This window comes from Sus scrofa, chromosome 14 (genome assembly GCF_054392235.1).
Source record: "Sus scrofa isolate SSC_HxYL_T2T_F1_AM1 chromosome 14, Sscrofa_HxYL_maternal_Yorkshire_Landrace_v2.0, whole genome shotgun sequence".
Classification (NCBI taxonomy): Eukaryota; Metazoa; Chordata; class Mammalia; order Artiodactyla; family Suidae; genus Sus; species Sus scrofa.
In genome coordinates, this window is record NC_139396.1 from 146316228 (window position 1) to 146341265 (window position 25038).

The following is a 25038-nucleotide window of genomic DNA, read 5'->3' on the forward strand; positions in this document are numbered from 1 at the left end:
AAGTACTGATCCACACTACAGCGTGGATGAAACTTGCAAACATGATGCTAAATGAAAGAAGCCTGACACCAAAGACCACATATTGTAGGATTCAGTTTTTATGAAATGTCCAGAATAGATAAATCTCAAGAGACAGAATGTAGATTAGGACTGCATGTGATAGCTTAGGAGTGTGGGCTTTTTAAAATTCCGGTAATAAAAATGTTCTAATATTGATTCAGGTGGTTGAATGCCCAACTCTGTTAGTATTCTAAAAGCCATTGAGTTGTTCGCTTTAAATGGGTGAATTGTATAGCATGTGAATTATCTCTCAATAAAGCTATTATACCACAAAACAAACCAAAAACAAAGTCTCTTTGTAAGTCATACAATTAGTTATTTACTCTAAGCTTGGGAGGCATACTACGTGAAGACACATCCCTGGAAAGCTAACTTAGAGCCCTTGAGAAGGGGAAAAATTACCAGTCTGGCTGGGGCTTTTTTTTTTTTTCTTTCTTGTTCTTAATCATCCCTACCAATAAAATATTTCACAAAAGATAAGATCAAAAAAGCCATGAAAGGAAGCGGCCCAGTTGTTCTTCAATGGAATATTACTCAGCAATAAAAAGCAGCAAACTGCTGATGTATACAACCTGGAGGAATCTCGGATGCATTCTGCTCTGTGAAAGAAGCCAGGCTCAAAAGGCTACATACTATATGACTTCACTTATATGACATTCTGGAAAGGGCAAAACCACAGAGACAGAAAACAGATCAGGAACTTGGTTTGCAAAGGTGCCCTTTCTGGAGGGGCAGAAATGTTCTGTATCTTAATGATTAGCCTGATGGCACAGAAGCATGCACTTATCAAAACGCGCAGAACTGGTGTTTTGAAGAGTGGTGCATTCTACGTGTGTAAATTATAACTTAAAAATAGGGTGGGGAAGAGCATGAAGAACACATTTGAATGTTCTGGTGGGTTGACAGGCACTGAGAAGATGTATCTGGCCAAGGAATGGGGGCTGTCACCATTCGTTGACTCTCCTGTGCCCCATAGGTCACCTGGGGCTTCCCTTGTCCCTTGGAAATCCAGGCCTGCAAATCCCCGAAAGCCTTGAGGTGATGTCTGCTTCTTCCCCTCCAGCATCTGTATACATGTGGTCTTTTCACACCACATTTGCCTGCAAGAGCTTCTTTACTGGTTTGCCCCCAGTCTACCCACCCAAGGTACCCAGGGCTTGGCTGACTTCCCAGAAAATGGTGAGAAGGCCTGGGCCCCTGCCATCCAGCTGCCATCTTTGTCTACCTCCCTTTCCACTTCTGCCCCTCCCCTCCACCTGGTTTCCTCCTGGGAGCCCCAAATTCTTTTTCCTTCGTTATAAAGAGAGGTTGGGCTCTTGTCAGCTCTTTTCCATAGACGCTCTCCAAACTCAGGAATTCAGCAGAACCAGGGCCACCTTTTCATTAAGAATCTCTTGTGTGTTACAATGAGCAACCTTTGTTTCCTGTTACATCTGATATCTGGGACCCAGACCTCAGCCAGGATGGGCCCCGTGCTCCTCTGCCTTCTAGTTCTTCCAAAAGCATGCAAAAAGGACTTGGCCCTCGTTCTGGCCTCCACTTGCTGCTGGAGCTGCTTCCATAGACGTGGAGCCATCTGTCCACACCTGCAGCCTCAACGATTGTCACTTCCAAATGCGCCGAAAGGAAGCCCCAACATGGGCTCTGTGACACTCCGTTTTTTTTTCTTCTGCCTTGAAGAGTGTGCCTTTAAAATTCATTGCAGGAATTTGCACTCGGTTTTTCCTCTTGTCCATGCTTTTCTTTATGCTTGCAGCCCCCCCCCCCCCACTTCCTCCATTTGTCATCTCTGTCAGAAAACAGGCCCTGATTGTTTCAGGCCCAAAGCTGCAGCCGGAGCTGCTCCAGCCAGGCCCCATTACTGGGCTAATTAACAGCCGGGCTGCAAGAATTCCAAGGTCGTCCCAGGGAAGGGCTGGCCTGCTCCCCAAAGAGGCTGCGCTCTCTGGCCTGTTCTGGGAGTGACGCCGCAGCACCCCAAGCCCAGGCCTTCCTCCCGCTCTGAGCCCTTTCCCCTTGGCTCTCGTTGGCCAGCGTGAAACAATTTCCTCTTTTCACAGGGGCTCGATGGCAGGCAGATTAATGAACGTGAGCCCAGCCCAGAGGCCAGCCTGCCAAAAATGTCCACAGTGCATTCAGTGGTCCCCACGGTGGGCCGTGTCAGGGACAATTGCGGGCAACAAAAGACGCAGAGCTGCACAGTCGGGTTCCCAGCAGCAGCTGCGGCTCTGATCTGACCTGGAGTTCCTCTGCGGAAGTGATCTTCACCTCCAGCTCCTCCTCGCCACCGTCCAGCCGCTCTCCCACACCCGCTGCAAGCATCCCACCCCCCGAGCAGCCAGCTCTGAGGCTCCCTGATGCTTCGAGAAATAAAGAACCAGCAACAGCCCGTGGCCCCTGCCATAAACACCCAGGGGCTTGTGGGGGCTCCATTAAGGCTCGGGCTGGGGCGGTGACAGACGGGAGATCTTGTTAGCAGCACGCCCGCCAGGCCCTCTGCTGCCCTGCATTCTGTGATAAAGCCACAGGGCCAGGACAGAACTAGCTGGGTGTTGGTAGGAAGCTGTTTCTTTTTTTTCCCCTTAACCCTTCCCTGGTGTGTAGGACTCACTCCTCAAAACGGAAAACAGATGGTTCTAGTGTTGGCCTTGGGGATATTTGCTTTGGAAACAGCCAGCGCAGCAGGCTCTGTGAAAAAGTTCTCAGCAGTTGGCATCTCATGGTGCCTAGCAAGGTGTCCAGGGAGCCAGCTCTTCCCTTAAGGGGAACTGCCAGCTCTGGGGGTTCCCCGGAGGACTTTGCAGCTGTGACCATGGCATCAGCAGCACACCTTGATCCTGGGAGCCGCCGCCCCTGGGAAGTGGAATTGTTACTCCCATTTATGGGGCGACCTCTTTTCTCCCAAGGTTGATTCCTATGGTTCAGTGCTCACACAGCAGCTTCCTCACTGGCAGAATTCTCAGCTTTTGGGGATGAGCGCTCTTCTGCACGGGCACCTGTGGCTGAGTTGTCCAGCCTAGATCGTCAGCTTCAGGGTGACAGACAGCTAAGATTCAGCATGGTACTGTGTCTAGGTGTTCACAAAAGGAGATGGGCTGGATTTACTTCCAGAAGCATTTCGATCATGTTGTCACATATGTGTATTTATACACATTCACGCATCCCAACACACACATATACCTCACAGATATTTCTCTTATATCCTTGCCATGTTGATGTTCCTTAGCTAATACGTATTTTTACTTTTTAGAACCATGTAACTGTCTTAAGTAGGAAAACAGCCAGGCTCCCTGCCCATCAGATTATCTTATTTAATGCTTTTAATATGTAATTCTTTTGTCTAATATCAATATTACCATACCCACTCTCTTTTTATTAGCATTTGATTAGCTTATCTCTTAGTATTCCTTTCAATTTATTTGTTTATTTATGTTTTGTCTTTTGTCTTTTTAGGGTCACATCCGTGGCATATGGAGGTTCCTAGGCTAGGGTCGAATTGGAGCTACAGCTGCCAGCCTGTGCCACGGCCACAGCAATGCCAGATTCGAGCTGCATGTGCGACCTGCACCACAGCTCACGGCGACACTGAATCCTCAACCCACTGAGCAAGGCCAGGGATGGAACCCGCAACCTCATGGTTCCTAGTCGGATTCGTTTCTGCAACAATGGGAAATCCCATTCCTTTCATTTTAAACTTCTCAGTGTCATTTTGGTTCCAGTTGGAATTGTGAATAGCATCAAGCTAAATTTAAAAAATCGGAAAGTCTTTAATTTTATCTATTCACATTTGTTGTGATCATAGATATATGCTTAGGCTTTTTCCCTGACATTTTATTTCATGTTTTCTACTGACTGTAAATTCTTGATGTTTGTTATTTTCTTTTTTGTATATTTAAATAGGATTTTCGAGTTTTGGTTCAACTTATTTTTACCCCTAAAGTTTGGAAATTATGTATATTATTTCTTATCTTCTAGGTGTAGGAATGACAGTGGACTGGGAGGCAGGAGACAGGGCTCCATCCTCAGCTTGGTCATGAACTCACTGTGTGACTCTGAGTAAATTACTTCCTTTGGGCTTCAGATGCCTCAACCATAATGAGATAGTTGGATGAAATGATTTCAAAGGCTTCATCCCTCCAGTGTTTACAGGGTGTGATTTGGTGGTTGATTGAGGTCTAGAGGATGCTCCGGTCTCTCCAGGGAATTTGCACCTTCAAAATGGGAGGGACCATCTCCACCACCAGGCTTCAGTGAGGCATCTGGCTCTCAGGTGAACTCACACTCAAACCTTGTTTGCACAGTTCAGCTTTTCAGGGAAACATTAGGCTCAGTTCTTCCTTCCTCTGGGATGATTGTGAGTGCGATGTTTCTAACTCGACAGTGGCGATGTAAAATTCTCACCCTTTTGTATATTTTATTGAGTGATAGAAATATGTATTGCTCACCAGCTACACTGTGCTCCCAGGTACTTCCTTGCGGTTAGGTGGATCATGTTGAGTAAGCCTGGCCAGTGGACTCTGTGAGCTTAGCTGTAGTGTAGGCTGCAGACACGGCTCAGATCCCGAGTTGCTGTGGCTGTGGTATAGGCCGGCAGCTGTAGCTCTGATTCGTTCCCTAGCCTGAGAATTTCTATATGTCTCAGGTGCAGCCCTAAAATAACCAAAAAAACCAAACCAAACCAAACAAACAAAAACACCCAGCTCCTGGGATGGGCTCCCCTTGATTTTTGTAGAGGCACCTTTGTGGCCTCAGCATGGAAATGATTCTCTGCCCAACTCCCTAGAGAAGAAAAGATACACCCTCTGAGGGCAAAACCCATTCTCTGGGGACCAGTTATGTTGTTCCCAGAGATGTGGAGTGACAGGAAGAGATTTCACCATAGGAGCTGACTTCTTCCTAGCCACCTTCCCTTGGCTGTAATTTCTGGACCTCCCCTTCTATTTGCATTCATGTATAAGTTATTTTCAGGTGTGTGCTGCAGCTTTCTACCTTTGCTCAAATTCATAGCCATCACTTTTTTTTTTTTTTTTTTTTAGTATCTATTGATTTAAAGTAGGGAAACCCCTGATTAACATGCAGCCCACCTGCTAAATTAAACCTGGGAAAGGCTTCATTCTGCCAAGGACTCGACTTACCAAGTTTTCCTACTCTGGACACTGAGTCCTGGCAGCATTTTTGTGATCCACAGACTGGCGTCAGCCATGAACTAGTACCGATTTGCACTGAGATGTGTATAGAATTTGAGACTAATATTTATAAATGTCTGTGACGGTCCAACAATATGCAATCGCAGTTTGTGATCAGCAGACTTTTCCTGGTAAATAGGGCACTGACCAATTCAGGTGTCACTGACCTGGGTGGCATAATGCCCGTGGTTGAGCTGGGATGAGTGCTGTGTGTTTGAGCCACATGTCAGTCTGCTGTTAAACTTGACTGATCTTTCCCATTTGTATATCTTAACAAGAATGCATGGTCTTTGTCTTGAATTTCTTTGGCATTTCCTCGATGACTGTTGAAGTAGAGTTCTTTTGCTTATGCTTATTGGCCTTTGGTGTATCCTTTTTGTTTTTAAAATGGCTGTTCAAGTGTTTTGCACATTTTTCTGTTGGCTTTTCAGTCTTTTGCTATTGAAGAGTGTGAGTTACTTTAATATTCTGCATATAATGCTTTTGTTGGATATATGTTGATAGAAAAAACCATTGTTTTAAAGGTCCTTCACTCAGAGAGCGTGAGAAGCAAGGCCCTGGGATTAATACTGTGGTCCTATCCATGACAGTACATTGCAGATTTCTTTTTCTCTTTCTTTCTTTCTTTCTTTTTTTTTTTTTTTTTTTTTGTCTTTTTTGAGGGCTGCATCTGTGGCATATGGAGGTTCCCAGGCTTGAGGTCGAATTCGAGCTACAGCTGCTGGTCTACACCACAGCCAGAGCAACACGGAATCCGAGCCGCATCTGCGACTTGCACCACAGCCCACAGCAGTGCCAGATCCTTAACCCACCGAGCAATGCCAGGGATCGAACCTGCATTTTCATGGACACTAGTCTGGTTCGTTGACTCCTGAGCCACCACGGGAACTCTCAGATTTCTTTCTAAGTTCAGAGAGAGGAGTTAGGAATTTACACTTGATATCCTTAGTCAGGACTATTAAAATTGCTAGAATAAGATGCTTAATTCAAGCCTCTTCAAGCAAGAAAAGGAGTACATCAGCTGATAGATCCAGGTGTTCAAGGACAACTTTCCCCCTCCATCTCTTGTCCTGTGTTCTCTATGTTGGCTTTGCTTTCTGGAAAACTCCCTATTAGAGAGAATGACCTCTAGAAATTCGAGACTTAAATGGTTCTTACTTGTCTCAGTTTGAGAGATGCCTTCTGTCTCCTAGTGTTTATGTAAACCCCCCCACCAAAGGACTTTGATGTTCCATGCTTGGGTTATAAGCTTACCAAGGGACCAGTCTGAGTTCTAGACCACCCCATAGCAGCGGACATAGAATCCTGAGCCTGAGATGCTTACCAGAAAATGCATGGATTGAGGGAAGGTCAGTAGCCAAAGGGAAGGGATACAGAGTGGACCCACAAGTAATAGGTGTCCACTACTTCACCCAGGAAGGCAGAGGGTGGAAAGCTTTCGAGTGAGGCTTAGTGCCATGCTTGTATGTGGTGGCAGGGGAACAGAGAGACGAAAAGTGATCCTTGCTGTGCTGGAGAAAGATGTATCTGGCATTCCTGAATGGTAGGGAGTAGTGATCACTAGAGGGAAGGAGAAATAAATTAGATGTCCATACTTTTAGATGTATGGTTCTCTCCATGGTTCTCTCATTCATTGATTTATCCACTTATTCATGCAACAAATATTTGTTGAACACTAATTCTTTTGCCAAACTTGCCTACATAAGTATGACTGATACACAAGACAGATGTTATCCTTGACTTCATAGAGCTAATAGTTATATAAGCTTCTAAACGTGTTCTTTTCTGAAAAAGATAATGCAGTCTTATTCCTCTGACAGGATACTGAGTAAAAGCAGTGAGTAGGGCCATGCTAAGAATCCTGAGATCAGAAGCTTGATATCATGATAAAATGAGTAATGTCTTCCACCAGAGACCAAGGATGAGATAATCCCTGATAATAGGTATGGAATTTATCTCTGAGCTTCCTGGCAGCTAAGGTAAAAAGGAAACTCTGTTCAATGACCTCAGTCTCATTGATGCCAATTCTTTGTGGAAAGACAAGCCTTTTCTTGGGTCCAAGTTCTTGGAGGGATGTATGAAATGAGCCCAAATATAAAATATTTTGAGTAACATCATAAAGTCATTGTCTTCGAACCTGACAAAATGACCAGTGGCCTCCCACAAGCATTTTAGGCAGCAGCGGTTCGTACCTCCCCACCTTGGTTTCTCCCTAGATCAGCTTCCAACAACAGGCAGTCAGAAAGACATCACATTCCTGGGCAGGAAGTGCTTGCTTTTAGGAAAGCCTGTTTTGACTTCTTCAAATAGAGGTTTTTTTTTTTTTTCCCTGTTGTTTCTCTATCCTGTTCTATACACCCGTGGTTCCCCTTGCATGACTGTATGACCCTAAATTCTGCTTATTTATCGACATACCTGTTCTCCTCACCTTCCTTCCCCACTAGAGTTTAGTTACTTAAGGTGGGTCTCACACCTTTAGAAATCCTGTTTCTGGAGTTCCCTGGTGGGCTGGCGAGTTAAGGATCCAGTGTTGTCACTGCTGTGGCTCAGGTTGCTGCTGGGGCGCAGGTTCCAGCCCTGGCCCAGGAACTCCTGCATGCCAAGGGTGAGACCAAAAAAAAAAAAAAAAAAAAAAAAAAAAAATTTCTCTGTTTCTAGTATCCATCACCGTATCTGGGTAAGAGAGTAAGTGTGGTAGAAATGGGAGGAAAGAAGGAAGGACGAGGAAGACGTGAGGGGGAAAAGGAAGAGAGGGGAGAGGCGGGTGTCTCCAAGGTCGGGAAGGAAGGGCAACCTCTCAGGAAGATCCACGTCTGGGCTGAAAGAGGTGAATCTGCTCTGACCAAGTGTAGGCAGTGAGTAATGTAAGGAACTTGAGAGAAGCCTATTCAGGGACGGGTGAGAGCCAATGAAGAAGAATAAATTAACGACTGCTTCATTTTAAGAAGACTTGGGGAGCTTAGCATGTTCCAAAACAAGATTAAAAAATCAATGCCCAGTGGAGATTTCTGTCAATTATGACAAAGATGAGAAAGTTCTTTTTTTTTTTTTTTTTTTTTTTTGGTCTTTTTAGGGCCGCACCTGTGGCATATGGAAGTTCCCAGGCTGGGGGTTGAATTGGAGCTGCAGCTGCCGGCCTACACGACAGCCACAGCAACACAGGATCCGAGCCGCATCTGTGACCTTTACCAGAGCTCACGGCAACACTGGATCCTTAACCCACTGAGCAAGGCCAGGGAGCGAACCTGCATCTGTACAGTTGGGTTCTAAACCCACTGAACTCCCGGAGAGTTCTGTTTTTACCCACAACGTTTTTCTATTGCTCCCCAAGAGTCGTGGTGGTCCGAGGGGCTGCTCAGGGACAGCTAAGGCCTGGCCTGTGGGTGTGGCTGTCTCAGTCTTGTCACCAGGCTTGGACAGTGCACCCTAGGGTGGGGGCGATGGGCACCAAGGTTTCACATACCACCAGAGCCACCATATGTGCTAGGTAGGCTCTAATTTTGATAGTCCCACCTTCCATCATGTCAAAGATATTAAAAGCACCCACGTTATAACAACATTTATTTTTTGGCTATAAAAAAAACTTCAAAGGATCCTTATGATTTTGCTTTTGAATTGATTTGGCTCCAAGTAACTCATTTATTTTGTAATTAGTCATGGTTTCTCAGGTTTCACAGCTAATTGTGCACGGCAAAGTGAAGCAACTTAACCTCAAATTGCATTCAAGTGCTGTAAAATTTTAATGCATACTAAATTTCACCAGTAATGACATTCGTATATATTAATTAAGCATCTGCTTGTTTTCAGTTGGCACTTCACGTTTAGTGTTTTGGAACCTAAGCTATTTCATCGCAGGCATCTTTGAGAGCCCTTGCAAGGTTCTGTGGGCTCTGGGGCACGGTGTCTAGAATGCTCCATGGTCTCATATAGGAAGGACTGGGCACATGTCTCTTTAGATATCGGAGATCTGATGTGGAAAGAAGGGCACAGTCAAAATGCTTTGAATTTGGGTCTCGCTGCTGCCTTCGTGTCAGTTCAGGGCCTCATCAAGAAGGAGCGGTCCGTTTTTAAGCCACTATCTTGTTACCAAAGAGTTCTGGTGTGAGGACACCAGACTTGACATTGCAAACTGGAGTTCACATCCTGGCCTGCTCCGGGTAACTGTGCAGCATCAAAGAGTCACTCCAACACTCAGGGACTTGATTTCCTCATCTGTGGAACAGGGCCAGTGCTTTCAGTCCATCATTGCTCCTGGGGCTGAGTTTCAAATGAGATAATCTACAAGAAAATTTTTTATTGCAAACACCAGATATTAAGCCAGCTTAGAATGATCGTTCCCATCCCTGCCTGCACGTTCCAGTCACCCCAGGGGATTTTCACAAGCGTGGAAGCCTGGGTCCCACCCAAGACCAATTAAATCAGAATTGCTGGGGAATGAGAGCAATGGTAGTTTCATAAAGGCAACCCCTTCTGGTGATTTTAGTGGGTGGCTGATGTTGAGGACAGAGTGGACAACTGTGTCCATGGCTGTGAGTGGTGAGCCAGTTAGTGGCCCCTTTCAGGTTTCAGCGGCTCAGCAGCCATGGCCTAACCAGACTCATGGTGTTGCATGACTTTGGCTTGTTCTGGCTGCCTGGCCTCTTGGCAGTTGGTCTTTTGAACTTGGCAGAGAGACTTAGGGCTCAGAAGTACATGTGCTTTCCCGGCACACAGCCAGCCTTGGCCTCCCAGACCTGCAGTTCCGCGGGGCCATGTGGGGGAGTTTAGGCCAATGTATGTGAGCAGGAGGGATCCACAAGGCTTTCTCTTGACCTTCCTTGTCCTTTGAACTGGTTCCCAGAGCTGCCATACCATGACCAGCACAGGTGGCTAAAGCAATAGCAATGTATTTTCTCACAGTTCTGGAGGCCAGAGGTCTGAGGTCGAGGTGTCAGCAGGTTGGTTCCTTCTCCAGGCTCTGAGGGAAAATCACCACTGTGCCTCTTTTCTGGCTTCTGGGGGCTCCAGAAATCCTTGACCTTCTTTGGCTTGTCCGTGTACCATTCTAATCCCCACCTCTGTCTTCATATGGCTTCCCCCCGTGTCTCTGGGTCTCAACTCCTCCTTTTCTATTATAAGGGCCCCAGTCATCAGATTTCATGCCCACCCTAAAACCAGCATGATTTCATCTGAAAATCCTTAACCTAATTACATCTGCAGGACCTGATTTCCAAATAAGGTCACACTCTCAGGCCCCAGAGGTTAGGACTTGGACGTATCTTTTTTTTTTTCTTTTCTTTTCTTTTCTTTTCGGGGGAAGGAGGCGCAATTTAACCTACCACACACAAAAGCAAAGCAAAGCAAACAACAACAACAAAAATCCATCAGTTGTCTTCTTCTTTCTCTCCCCCAAGGTGCTAGCTGAATGGAGAGCACTATGAGGTCTTAGGGGAGAACAGAAGTACAGGATGAACGGAGCCTGTGTCCCCACCTGACGACTCCTGTGGTGTGTGGGAGAAACTAATATACGGAGCCACTGTGATTTCCAGTTACTTCTTAGAGCAGTTAGCCCATCCTGCCTTACGCAGCAAGCTTTGACATCCTTCCAATAAATTTATTTTCTGCCCAAACAAACCTATTGAAACTCAGCTTCTATAATTTTTTTTTTTCCCGCACCTGCAGCATATGGAAGTTCCCAGGCCAGGAATCGAATCCAAGCCACAGCTCTAGCAACACTGGATCCTTAACCCACTGTACCACAGTGGGAACTCCTACCTTCTATAATTTGAAACCAAGAATCCACACTGTGTGTGTTCCCCCAACTGCCTCTCCTGCACCCTCCACGTGGAGACTGCTCACCATCAGCACAGGAAAGAAAGCTGGAGACCGTAGACTCCGAATCTCCCATTTCAGTGATGAGGGAATTGAGGCTCAGAGCCAGGTTCATTAGTAAAGGTTGGACTCCGGCTTACCCCCAGTACTGGTTTCCTAGGGCTGCTGTGACAAATTACCACAACCGTGGTAGCTTAAAACAACAGAAATTTGTTCACAGCTCTGGAGACCAGAAGCCTGAAGTCAAGGTGTTGGCAGGACCATGGTCCGTCCGAGGCTCTAAGGGAGAATCCTTCCTGCCTCTTCCAGCTGCTGGTGGCTCCAGGCGTTCCTTGGCGAATGTCAGCATCACTCTCATTGGCTCTATCTCCACATGGCTGGCTTTCTTCCCTGTGTTTCTTTTCTTTGTATTTTCTCCTCTTCTTGTGAGGACTCTTGTCATTGGGCTTAAGGGACCACTCAGTTAATCCAGGATGATCATCTCATCTTAAGATCCTTAATTATATTTATAAAGATGCTTTCCAGAAATAAGGTCCCATTCAGTGTTATCAGGGTGAGGACTTGGCCATGACCTTTGGGACCACAATTCAACCCATTACCTGAGGCTGACGTCCTTTCTTCCCTCATCTTTCTAACACTCATGCCAGTCTCTTGCTTCTCATCCATGTACTAACTGTTCCTGGTGGGGAGAATGTGAAGGACACTACAAGGGTTGGACTAGACATTGACATTTATGCAGGAACGGAGTGAGAACTTAGTTTTTATCTCCTATCAGGGTTCGGTGCCTGGCTCACAAGAAGCCCCCATTCCCATTGAGAACGAGTGCATCTTGCATTTACTGACCTCCCACCATGCTGGTGCTGTCATATGTATTATTTCACGTGGCTCTCAAAGCCATCAGCAAGAGGGTTAACTGCTCTCACCATTTTTCCACACATGAGAGAATCAAGAATAAAAGAGCTGGCTCAGCAGACCCTAAGTTGAAAATTTGAGTGCAAGCTTGTTTGGGCGGTGATTCCGGAAAGAACTGGGAAGGGATCGGAGAAGTGAGACAGGTGGGGAAGGAAGCCAATATCAGATGTGCAAACGGGCAAGTTACTGCTGTAGGCCCTCGGTGTTCAATTCGACTGGGAGTCGGTGTCACGCCCCCCTGGGAAGGATGGAGAAGCTGTCCTCCTCATCCATCAAACCCCGTCTGATATCCCTCCAGGGCTGTTTCCAAAGTGTTAACTCCCTGGTTCTTCCAACCTGACTTGCTAGTCCACAAGTCAGGCCACTAGTCCAAGATCTGGTGGCCAGAGAAGCCCTCAGACAAAGAGTTGCAGGAGTTCATGAGAGGAAGCCGTTGGTGCTAAGAGAAATGGACAGGGGGTGAGGGTGTAGGGGTGGGGCACCAGCGCTGTTGGCCTCTAGAGCTTTTACTTTGGGGGCCTCTTTCTGCCCTGGCCCCTCATGTCTTGGCCTCATGCCTGCCCCACTGCCTGTCCTGCAGCCAGTTCTTATTGACATCCTGTGCTATTTGCAAGACTTCCTGAAGCCTAAAGGCTTTGAGATCAAGTCCAGGAGACTCTTCCCTTGGATGCTTCCTCGGTGTATGTTTTCGTGTGATGGGTTCTGTGTGACCCAGTGACATGCATCATACTTGAAATATTTCCACTGCTGACAAAATAAATCAGCTCTCCCTGCCGTAGCGCTCAGCTTATTAGGAGAAAATGGAAAGGGGGCATTAAATATTAATGCTGCATATTTTCCTCTCCCTTGGCGCCTTCTATGCGGCTGATCACTGCCCAGCCAGAGCAGCCTCCTGTCTTTTTTCTCCTGATGATGATAGGGGACAGAAGGGACCTTTGACAAGGCAGTGAGGGACATGAGTGTAAAATAGGGCTCCACTTGGCTTTCTAGATCCCTGCTCGTGAGCACCTGTGTCTCTATCGGATGCCAAAGACTAGAGCATCAGGAAACTTCATCCACCGTGAAAACCTTGCCCCTCTGCCCGTCTGGCTTGGATGCGTTCACAGTAAGGAGAGAGCACAGTTTCTTGAAGGAAAGGTAATTTCGGAGGAGGCAGCTTGGGAGAAATGAACCTCTGAGAAGCAGTTGATAAGTCCTGAGCTAACAGACAGAAAAGACCACTGGCTTTGCCTCTGGGTTGCTTCCTTTTCAGCCAACATTCAATAAGGTGCCCTCACCCCTCAACCCAGGCCACTTGGAGAGGTGTGTGTAGGCAGATTTTAGGCCTTGGAAAGAAATCCTCCCAGAAACGTTGGTGTTTCACTTGGCCAGTTTGTAGAAACCTCTGCACTAAAATCAAAAACTAACCCCTAAGAGGAATTCTCTTTTAGAATGCTAGGAAGGTAGATTTCTTTTTCTTTTTTCTTTTTTTCCAATTTTTCATAACACAAGTAGGCATTAATCCAATTTTGTAAAAATTAAATGACGCGTGAGGCTAGAGCGGCTTTCCCACTCCCCTCCCAGGTCCTGGTGCCCCACTGCCACCTTGGACGTGAGTACTGGAAAGATGGCAGCAAATGATCCTGGAGAGGCGTGCTTAGGTGTCTGTGTTTGTCTTGGGTGCTCCTTCTCCAACACACTGCTGTTGTTTTCAGGTGAAATCTACTGTGATTTGGCCTTGTGACTGCTCTCTTTTGTCCCCAGATGTCCTCCGTCTCTGCTCATGCCATCTGTGCATGGGCTTAATGAATTTTCTGCACCTGCAGCACCCAGAAGTTCCTGGGGCCAGCCAGGGATTGAACCCGTGCTACAGCAGTAACCCAAGCCACAGCAGTGACAACGCTGAGTTCTTAACCACTAGGCCACCAGGGAACTCCTCCAATGACTGTTTTAATCTTATGTCTGAGCTTGGGAACCCTTGGGCCCCTTTTTCCTATGGCATCTGGGCGAGCGGCTGCCTGGCTTTCAACACTGGTCCCCATCTGTCCCTTCCTGCCCCCTTGTATTTCCCAGCTCCTGTCCTCCTGTCCAGAAGAGCCATCCTGCTCCTCTGGGGCAGCTTAAATACACTCTGCGGGTCCTCTCCCTCCCTTGATCTGTTCTTTTTTTTTTTTTTTTTTTGCTTTTTAGGGCCATACCCTTGGCATATGGAAGTTCCCAGGCTAAGGGTCGAATCCGAGCCGCAGCTGCCAGCCTACATCACAGCCACAGCAATGCCAGATCTGAGCTGCATCTGCAGCCTACACCACAGCTTGTGGCAACACCGCTCCATAACGCACTGAGCGAGGCCAGGGATCAAACCCGCACCCTCATGGAGACTAGTCAGGTTCGTAACGCACTGAGCCACAATGGGCACTTCCTTGATCCGCTCTTATTTCAAGACCCACCATCCTCTGTGAAGCTTCCTCTTGTCTCTCCTGGCACCCTGGGTCTTTCTTCTCAGAGCCCATCTCCACTTAGCCCTGGAACTTTGGAAGTAAAAGTTCTCGTGAGGTTGCATTTGCTCCTCTGTTCACCCCAGCCACGGGGACTCTTTTAGGCCAGGGTCTGTACCTCAGTTGTCGCCATCATCAGAGCTGTCGTTGAGACCTGTCATCAGCCAGGCTTTGTCCCTGGTGCTTCATATCAGCCACTCCTCCTCTTTGTCCTATTCCTATTTATGGCTGAGGATCTTGGACTGAGAGCTTGTGTCCCTTGTCAGAAGTCCCTTAGTGGGTACAGGTCAGAGGCAGGATTCAAACCCAGGGCTGACCCCCAAGCGCATGAATGAGAAGCACAAGCGTGAGCCCGTGGTGCACTTTTCCTGCTTTTACTTAACCAGTGGTTCTCCTCCAAGAAACCTTGCATCTGTATCCTTGGAGGAGTCCCTGGAGCAAGCCCTCAAATGTGTGGCCCCTGCCTGCCCTTGGCCAGGGTGCTGGAAGAGCTGCAGTCTGGGATCTGGAGGGGGCTGGGGAGGCTGCGTCGGGTAGGCGTGGGCCTCCAGGGACCCCGACGGAGCCATCGGCCACTTAGGTTAAATGAGCATCCAAAAGCCGAACAGCAGAGAAACTATGGGAAGACGTTATCCACGGTTGTTTACAAGCGAGGGAGATTGTCCTTAGCGAGTTTTTTGAGGAGGGAAGACATGTCCCTTGAGGGAAAATTAGGCAAACCGTGTGCCTCTTTGGGCCATGAAGGCTCAAATCCTCACCATGGAGATTAACTTGTCATCAGCTTGGCTGTCACTGGTGCTCTTTTCGTGGCCTCCTAGGTTTCAGCGTCATTGCAGCTGCTGGGAGATGCAGATGCCCAAGTCCTCTGGCTCCTGCACTAGCGTCGGGGGCAACCGTGCTTCATCCAGGACCATTGCCACGGAGGATAATAATAACTGTCCCTCTCCTCACCTGTCCAGGCCTCCCTCACCCCTCAGGGCCCATTAGCTCCCCTCTCCCAAGCTGCTCTCTGTCGTACCCGCCTCTCCTGATCAGAATGACGTGCTGCGACGGAGCGTGAGGTTCCCTCGTTCTGAGAAGGTACTCGAAATGCGGTTCAGTAGTCCAGTCAGCGTGGAAAACGCTCTTTCGAGAGTCTTACTGCCTGACTTCTGGGGGCCTTGCGTCTACTAACATGTGAAATAACCCTCCTAGGAGGCATTGACAACACTTCCTCAAAAGCCTTGATTATGGAACCCTTTTTAGAAGAGAGCATCGGTTTCTGGAGGGTCGTGGTCCCTTCCCCACGTCCAGACCCACTGCTGGAGCGGAGGGGGAAAGAGCCCCAGAGCCAAGGAGACCTGGGGGAGGCAGTCTTTCTCCACGACTGTGGACCTCTGTTTTCCCTCCTCAAAGCATGGATAGAACATCCTCCAGGAGTTGTTGTGAAGATTAAATGAGCTGTGGTTCTTGGTGCCTATGGGGAGCATGCTCATCCTTGGACTCTTTCCCTCCCACCTGCCCATGGTGTCAGACCCCCCAAACACTGCACACCCCTCTAAGGGGTCCTCTGAGAGCTGGCCAGCCCCAGAGCTCTTTTGCACATGCATCTTCCCTTCCCCCATAAGACTGTGACCTGTCTGAGAACAGAGGCTGTATCTTGGCTCATTTAGCCCTTTTATGTCTCAGCAGGACGCCCAGCTCATAGAAGAGGCTGACACGTGGTCATCGCATTCATGTGGAGTGTTGTCACTTTTCCAATTATGTGCAATCACAAGCCTGTGCATCTCTTTGGGAGTCTTTAGGGTGGGGTAGGGCCCAAATATGAAATTATTGACCTGAGAAGTTAGTAGGTCCACCTTTGCTTTTAGATTCACTAGAAGTTAGCTGTGCATAAATTAAAAAATTTTTTTTTTCCTATAGAAGAGCTGCTCATTGTAGAAAGTTTAGAAAATAGGGAAAGCATTAAGAAGAAAATTAAAATTTCCTTTAATCCTAACCACTTCTAATATTTTGATTTATATCTTTTCAGTCTTTTGCTGTTGACTGTGTGTGTATGACATATATGTACAAAAATGGATCATTTTTTTTTCCAAACTGTTTTATAACCTGCTTTGTTCTCTTAAGAACAGTAAGAATGGGTCGATGTTATTAAATATTCTTCTCTGTCGTTTTAAGTGGTTGTCACATATTCTATTATGTGGGCATAACATGTTTTATTTAATTAACTCCTTATTTTGGTTGTGTCTGTTCTTCTCTGTTACAAACAATGAAGCAGCGAGCATCCATATAGAAATTCTTATCAAAATACAATCACTTTTCCCACAGAACTAGAATAAACTAGTTCTAAAATTTATATAGAATTGCAAAGACTCTGAATAGCCAAGACAATCTTGAGGAAGAAGACAAAGTTAGAGGCATCGTGCTCCCTGATTTAAACTACACTACAAAGCTACAATAATCAAAACAGTATGGTACTAACACAAAAACAGAAATAAAAATCAGTGGAACAGAATAGAGAACCCAGAAATAAGCCTGCATACATATGGTCAATTAATCTGTGACAAAGGAGACAAGAATATAATGGGGAAAATACAGTTTCTTCAATAAATGGTGTTGGGAAAAACTGGACAGCTGTATGCAAAGGAATCAAACTGGACCACTTTCTTACAGCTTATAAAAAACAAAAAAACTCAAAATGGATTAAAGAATTAAATCAAAGACCTGAAATCATAAAGCTCCTAGAAGAAAACATAGGCAGTGTGCTCTCTGACATCTGTCTTAGCAGTACATTTTTGGATTTGCTAAGGGCAACAAAGGCAAAATTAAACAAGTGGGACCACATCAAACTAAAAAAACTCTTCCATAGCAAAGAAAACCATTAACAAATGAAAAGGCCACATATGAAATGGGAAAGGATATTTGCCAATGAATATCCAACCTCTATCTGATGAGAGGTTACTATCCAAAATATACAAAGAACTCACACAACTGAGAATGAAAAAAATCTGATTAAAAAATGGGCAAAGGGCCTGAGTAGACATGATTTTCAAGAAAGCTGTAAGATGGCCAAAGGACACATAAAAATATGCTAATCATCACTAACTACATCACTGATCATCAGGGGACTGCAAATCAAAACCACAGTAGATACCACCTTACACCTGTGAGAACGACTATTATCAAAAAGACAGCAAATAACCAGTGTTGGTGAGGATGTGGAGAAAAGGGAACCCTCATGCACTCTTGATTGGAACATAAATTGGTGCAGCCACTTAAGGGAAAAACTATGAAGACCACTCTAAAAATTAAAAAATAGAACTACCATATGATCCAGCAATTCCACTTCTGGGGATTCACCCAAAGAAAACAAATATACTAATTTGAAAAGATATACACATCCCTATGTTCATTGCAGCATTCACAGTAGCCAAGATATGGAAGCAACCTAAGTGTCCATTGAAAGATGAATGGATAAAAAGATATGGTAGTTAAGTGTACACACACACGTATACCACAGACACACACACACACACACACACACACACACAAACACACACTCTCTCATAGTGGAATATTACTTAGCCATAAAAAGAATGAAATCTTGCCACTTGTGATAACATGGATGGACCCAGAGGGCGTTAGGCTAAGTGAAATAAGTCAGACAAAGACAAATAGTCTGTAATAACAAATCAAGCAAACAAAACAGAAACAGATGCATAGATACAGAGAAGAAACTGGTGGTTGCCAGAGGGGAAGGAAGTGGAGGGCTGGGCAAAAAAAGTGAAGGGGGATTAAGAGCTACAAACTTTTCAGTTATAAAATAAGTCCTAGGGATGTAATGTACAGATAGGGAATGTAGTCAATAATATTGTAATAACCTTGGAAGGTGACAGATGGTTATTAGACTTAGCATGCTGATTAATTCACAGTGTATACGTTTTGAATCATTATGTTATATACCTGAAACTAATGTAATATTGAATATCAACTATATTTCTTTTTTTTTTTTTTGGCCATGCCTACAGCACGTGGAAGTTTCCAGACCAGGGACTGAACCTGCACTACAGCAGCAACCCAGGCCACTGCAGTGACAACACCAGATCCTTGACCTGCTGTGCCACAAGGGAACTCAAACTTTTAAAAAATAATTTAACCCTGACACCTATGGTCAATTAATCTTTGACAAGGGAGGCAAGAACATAAAATGGGAAAAAGAAAGTCTATTCAGCAAGCATTGCTGGGAAATCTGGACAGCTGCATGCAAAGCAATGAAACTAGAACACACCCTCACACCATGCACAAAAATAAACTCAAAATGGCTAAAAGACTTAAATATAAGACAGGACACCATCAAACTCCTAGAAGAGAACACTCTCTGACATCAACATCATGAATATTTTCTCAGGGCAGTCTCCCAAAGCAATAGAAATAAGAGCAAAAATAACCCCCTGGGACCTCATCAAACTGAAAAGCTTTTGCACAGCAAAGGAAACCAAAAAGAAAACAAAAAGACAACTTTCAGAATGGGAGAAAACAGTTTCAAATGATGCAACGGACAAGGGCCTAATCTCTAGAATATATAAACAACTTATACAACCCAACAGCAAAAAAACCAATCAATCAATGGGAAAATGGGCAAAAGACCTGAATAGACATTTCTCCAAAGAAGATATACGGATGGCCAGCAAACACATGAAAAAATGCTCAACATCGCTGATTATAAGAGAAATGCAAATCAAAACTACCATGAGATACCACCTCACACCAGTCAGAATGGCCATCATTAGTAAATCCACAAATAACAAGTGCTGGAGGGGGTGTGGAGAAAAGGGAAACTCCTGCACTGTTGGTGGAAATGTAAACTCGTACAGCCACTATGGAGAACCGTTTGGAGATACCTTAGAAATCTATACATAGAACTTCCATATGACCCCGCAATCCCACTCTTGGGCATCTATCCGGACAAAACTCTACTTAAAAGAGACATGTGCACCATTCATTGCAGCACTATTCACAATAGCCAGGACATGGAAACAACCCAAATGTCCATCAACAGAGGACTGGATTCGGAAGATGTGGTGGTATATATACACAATGGAATACTACTCAGCCATAAAAAAATTTTTAAAAATTTTTGGAAAAGATGGCTATTTTTTTCTCAGTTACCTGTCCCAGCCTCTCCTTCTTGTCTTTCCATTTATTTATTTTGGCTGCGCCCGTGGGGTTCCTGGGCTAGAGATTGAACCCCCACCACTGCAGTGACAAAATCAGGTCTTTAAATGCTAGGCCACCAGGGAGCTCCTCATCTTTCCTTTTAAACAATGGTATTCTCTGGGCTCTCTCGTTTCAGTTCTGACCTCTCTTTGGTTGAGGATTAGCACTCAACTGGCCGAGTGCCATCCCTGTCCTCACGCCGGTATCATATATAATCTGTGTATATGAAATGTCTATAAATTTCACATTACTACTTGGGGCCCAATAATATCCCAGTTTAGAAACTCATGTAAACTTTTATCCAAAGCCATCACACAACTTTTAAAACAATTGTTAACCTTCCCCCTTGCAAAACCCAAACTTATAATAAAACTTTTATTTGCTTTCGAAAAACAGTTTCTGTCGAAACGTGTTGCCTTCCCACTCCCTGCCTTTACTCAGCCCCCGCATTCCCCAGCAGAGGTCTCTGTCTGTAGATAATTTCAGGTGCTGTCACAGGGTTTAAATTTAACAGAAAAAAAAAAGAGAAAGAGAGCCCCATTCCTCCTGCCCAAAGAATGTTTCCAGAAGGTTTGAGGGTCTGTCATCTTCCAAATCATGGCTCAGCCTCCAAAGTATTTAACAGCAATCAATTTTTGAGTTTTGAAATGTGGCTTGATTTTCTTTACTTCCTAGAAGAAACAAGAAACAAAAAGTAAGTGCACACACACGTATTCCAGGGGAGTTGGCGCTTCGTACCGTGAGCCGGTTATCCTGATCCAAAAGATTTACTCAGAGGCATAATTAATTGGAACTTATTTCAGTGGAAGTTATTTCCCTTCATCTCATTACCGAAACAAAAGGAGATTATAGGCCAGGGGATCCATCAGGTTTCAGGAGAATCTATTGATGAGTGAAGTTGGAAGGAGTTGACACGCGGTCAGAGATGGTTAACATCCAGAAATTCTTACAAAGAAACGGCAATTCTTTCCCATTAATCCTGCCTTGCCTCTTTGATCTTAAATGGTACCATGGCTACAAGTTAAGTGCAGAGTTACCCTGGCATTGAGGGCCCCCAAAGACCCTACCTTGGAGGAGGGTTTTTTGGGAACTTGCAAGATTAAAAAGAGTGATGATGATTTTAAAAAAAGATAATCAAAATAAAAAAACCTGAAAAAAATGTGAACAAGCAGAGAATCCCGTAGGAAGATTTTTAAGCTATTATGTTGTAAATCTGCCACCTGCATTTGTTAGGACAAGCACATCTGCAGTAACAGGGAAGTGGATCATAATAGGCTTGGAAACTTTGAATTACAGTTGCCTTTTTCTGTAGGATGAAGTAGTTAAGAGAGGGTTGGGCAAAGAGATAACTTGAGAGACACAGAGGATTTTTTTAGCGAGTGACCTGCTCATGTTTCTTTTGTCCTCTTTTCGTTTTGTCCAGTGGTCTTGGGGCTTCTCTGAGGCTCTCAGAACTCCAGTTAAAGAAGTTTCAGAGCCCCAACATTTGCAGCAACTATTTGAGATGCCAGAAATGAGGATGGGCTCAGGGGAGCCATCCTCTCAGTTTGTATCCTCTTCTGACCCAAGAGATGGAGCCCCAAATCTTTTTAACATTCTTTTAACTCTAGAATTGGCCCGAGGCCATTAAACATTCCTTTAATTCTGGGAAATGGGGGGAGAAGGATGAACGTGGCTGGAGAATGAGGGTGTTATCACCCAGCACCGCTGGTGGTCAGGCTTCAAGCTCAAAATTGTCCAATTAAAGAAATAAAAATGTAAGCTCTGTCAGGGAAAAAAATGCAAATATGGTGGCTTGGGGTTAAGATTTTGAGTGGTTTGGTGGTTAACATTATGCTCTTGTTTATGGGGGAAATGGATTTTTAAAAAAAAAATCTATATACAGTTGGGTAAATTAGGCAACCATCTATTATGTAATTGAGTAACAACATAATCCATCATAATCGCCAGGCAGGCCAAAACCATTGCAAATTTAGGGGACTCTTTCATTCTTCCTACTCTAGCTCTTCAAAAGGCAAGAGTTGGGGGCAGTTCAGTCTCTCTCTCTCTTTCCTTTCAGAGGATGATGTCTGACAGTGCTTTCTTGCAAATTTGAACTTTTGGGGAGTGGAGGGCAGCTGTAGAGACTTGGGGAAGACCAGGCAGGGAGGGGGTGTGTGTGTGTGTACCCCTACTTGTACCTGGGCACGCCCTAAAGCCTGTTTATAGTGGATGCTATGGTGCACCCCCAGGTTCTTCTTTAGAACTGGGGTGCTTATTCACTCTGCTGCTGGCAGTGCTGACTGCTGGAGGCTCATAGCCAAGAACTGCCCTCAGCCAAAGGGATCTGCTTATTCGGGATGTATGTCCGTCCCTGTGGCACCCTAAGTTTAGAGGCTGGTCCACACGGGGGTACACAGCCTCAGCCCCCTACATGGATTCAGGACCACACTGGGGGCCCGTCCCAGCCCCAGAGCTCCCCATGGAATCAGCAGAGGCCTCTCTTGTGACTGCCTGGCAGCTCAGCCTCTCCCTCTGGCCAGTCCCACTTCCACGTGGAGGGAGGAGCAGGCCCACACCCCCTCCCTTGGGCAAATGTCTGACCTCCATTTGTTGTCCAGAGAAACTGCCCCTGACCAAATGTCTTTTCCTCTTCATTTCAAGTGGGTGGTAGACGAGAATGGCAGATCTGCTGCTGTGTAATCACAAAGGCGGCATGATTTTACAGAGTCACCGGACGTTTCTGGCAACAGGGCTGTGTCCTCAGGACCCTAAGATTCCTGACGGTGGAGCAGCCTCAGAGGGGTTGGGATGTTGGGATGTTTCCTCTTGTGTGGCCTGTTTTCCCATCTCCGGTGCACCCTTTTTTGCTACTCATTTCTTTTCACCGGATGTTCCCTTGCAAATCTCTGAAAGACGCTGCGTGGTTCTGGAGTTCCCTTCAGGGGGCAGCAGAAACGAATCCGACTAGGAACCATGAGGTTGTGGGTTTGATCCCTGGCCCTGCTCAGTGGGTTAAGGATCCGGCGTTGCTGTGAGCTGTGGTGTAGGTCAAAGACGTGGCTCAGATCTGGTGTTGCTGTAGCTATGGGATAGGTCAGCAGCTGTAGCTCCGATTAGACCCCTAGCCTGGGAACCTCCATGTGCTGCAGTACAGCCCTAAAAAGCAAAAAAAAAAAAAAAAAAAAAAAAAAAGACATTGTGTGGTTCTGTGGAGAGACCCATGTTCGAGGCCTGGCTCTGCCACTTACTAGCTGTGTCATCTTGGAACTGACAGAGCACCTGTCTGGGCCTCGGGAGGTGGGGCTGTGGGGATGAGATCTGCCCACCTTACAGAGTAGTTGTGAAGTCGAGGAGATGGTGTGGGGACTGGGAAAGGACAAGGCCTCAACACACACATCAGTTAGCATCTTAGCTGGACCATAGCAACCAGCCCCAGCCAGACCCTGCCAGAGAAGGGCTGGAAGAGAACTCAGGAGAGACCCTGGACCCTCAGGAGAGAACCTTGGATTTGGAGACCAGGCAGAACTGGGTTCACCTCTCACTCTACCATCCATTTGGGCAAATGCCCTCTTCTGATTCAGTTTTCTTATCCATATAGCTGTATGACTGCATCACGGGATTGTTTGTGAAGAGGAAACAAAGGAATTTAGACAGTGTCCAGAGCATAGTTTCTGAATTCAGTGAATGCTAGCTTTTATTAGAGGCAGAGTGGGGAAGACCCCCAGCTCTGTTACTTGCCAGCCTAGTGACTTCATGTGAAATATTTGTTTAATAACTCTCTGAGCCTGAGCTTATTTATCTGTAAATGCAGTGATGCTACCCGTTTTATGTGGTGGTTTTGGAAGGTGACAAGAATCTATCCAAGGAGTTCCCCAGTGGCTCCGAAGGTTAAGGATACGGCATTGTCACTGCTGTACTGTAGGTTCCATCCCTGACCTGGGAACTTTCTCATGCTTGCATGGCCAAAAAAAAAAAGAATGTATCCAAAGGAGCTGGTACTAACAGAGGCTCGGTTATTATTAATGTTGTTATTTTGAGGAAGTTTATCTTTGATTGAGGGTCCCAGATAAATAGCAGCGAAACAATGGGCCAATGGAGAAATTAAATGGATCATTATGTGCAGAGAGCCCCAGACGTAATGGGGCCCGGCGTTCTCACTGATGGTGGGAAGTTCCCCGGTGACTTTTCCTGCCAAGTTATTTGTTTCCTAGCAGGGAAAGAATACGTGGAACTTGGCCACCGTAGGCTGGAGTCTCACTGTTTTCTGGGAATCACCTGATGTCGGGATTTGTTAACCTGAGTGCCTGGTCCAGAACAGGGAGCTCTGCCAGGCCACAGACAAAGGCCCCTTTGGTCCCGAGCTGGTGTTAGCCTCTGCCTTGGCCAGGTGTCTGCTGATGGCTTTCAGGCATTATGTGACCATCCTACTTAGATCTTCAGATGGAGACTTGGGCCATTTCTAGGCGTTGTGTCCCCCACACAACTTTGTGAGGATATAAGAAAATCACATTTTTATTACATTTTATTATATAAGAAAATTACCTTTTTATTACATATATTAAAATACCTGGACAGATCCACTTAGTACCAAAGAAATGCCAGTAGGAGAGAAAGCAGTCATGATGGTGCCACAGAAAGAGCTCTGGGCTGGGGGTCCACCAGCCAGCCTCCACCTTCTCTGGTGACTTGGCCCAGGGGTTGATGGTTGCAGAGAAAAGAGGTTCCTTCAATTGCATTCAAATAAAAAAACAGCAGCCTTATTCTAAGTATTCAGGGGCCATTCCTGGGACACCTTTGTAGAAAGTTCAGCCCGACCTGGGACCTCTCAGCGAGTGGGAAGTCACCATCTCTCCCTGGCACCCAGGGGAGCCTGTTTCCACAGCTTCCCAGACACTTGCTCAGTTCTCCTCCCTGCGGATGACTTTCCCTGCCAGGCTTCCTTTCAGCTCCTCCTTATTTGCCTGCCCATGGCTTTGGCCAACATTTGCAGTGATTCCAAACCTGACATTCTCGACTTCTCACCGACACAGTTGAAACCAATCTTCGCTTTGTTTACATACCGAGGAGAGAGAATTTGATTGGCCTAAATTGGTCAGGTGTTACCTAAATCAGGTCAGCTTTGACCAGGGAAAATGGTCCCCTGAGGCCATGGGCGGTTCCTCCTGGAGCTGCGGATGGACCGGGCTCTCCAGCCAGGGGATGTAGCAGAGAAATCACAGACATTTGGAAAAACTGGTTCAACTTCCTGGGTCTTATTTTCCTCAACTGTAAAATATTAATAATTATTATATTGTCCATTAAGTGTCCCATTAAATTATTTTATATAGGCAAATTCTCTAGGGTATTTCTGGGGACCCGGAGGAATGTGTGTCTATGTTCCACAAGTCTGCCAGGTGGTGGCTTGTCATCCCTACCAG

At 45.9% G+C, this 25038-nt stretch overlaps 1 protein-coding gene across 1 annotated transcript in view; it reads left to right on the plus strand.

Moving 5' to 3' along the window:
• Positions 1 to 25038, plus strand: part of LOC110256666 (uncharacterized) — a 280078-nt gene that overhangs the window by 79435 nt on the left and 175605 nt on the right. The window contains exon 3 of the mRNA XM_084994329.1: positions 12960 to 17796. Within this exon, the coding sequence (XP_084850455.1) occupies positions 12960 to 13139 (180 nt within the window). The 3' untranslated portion in view covers positions 13140 to 17796. Of the gene's footprint in view, positions 1 to 12959 lie in introns of the transcript that reaches the window.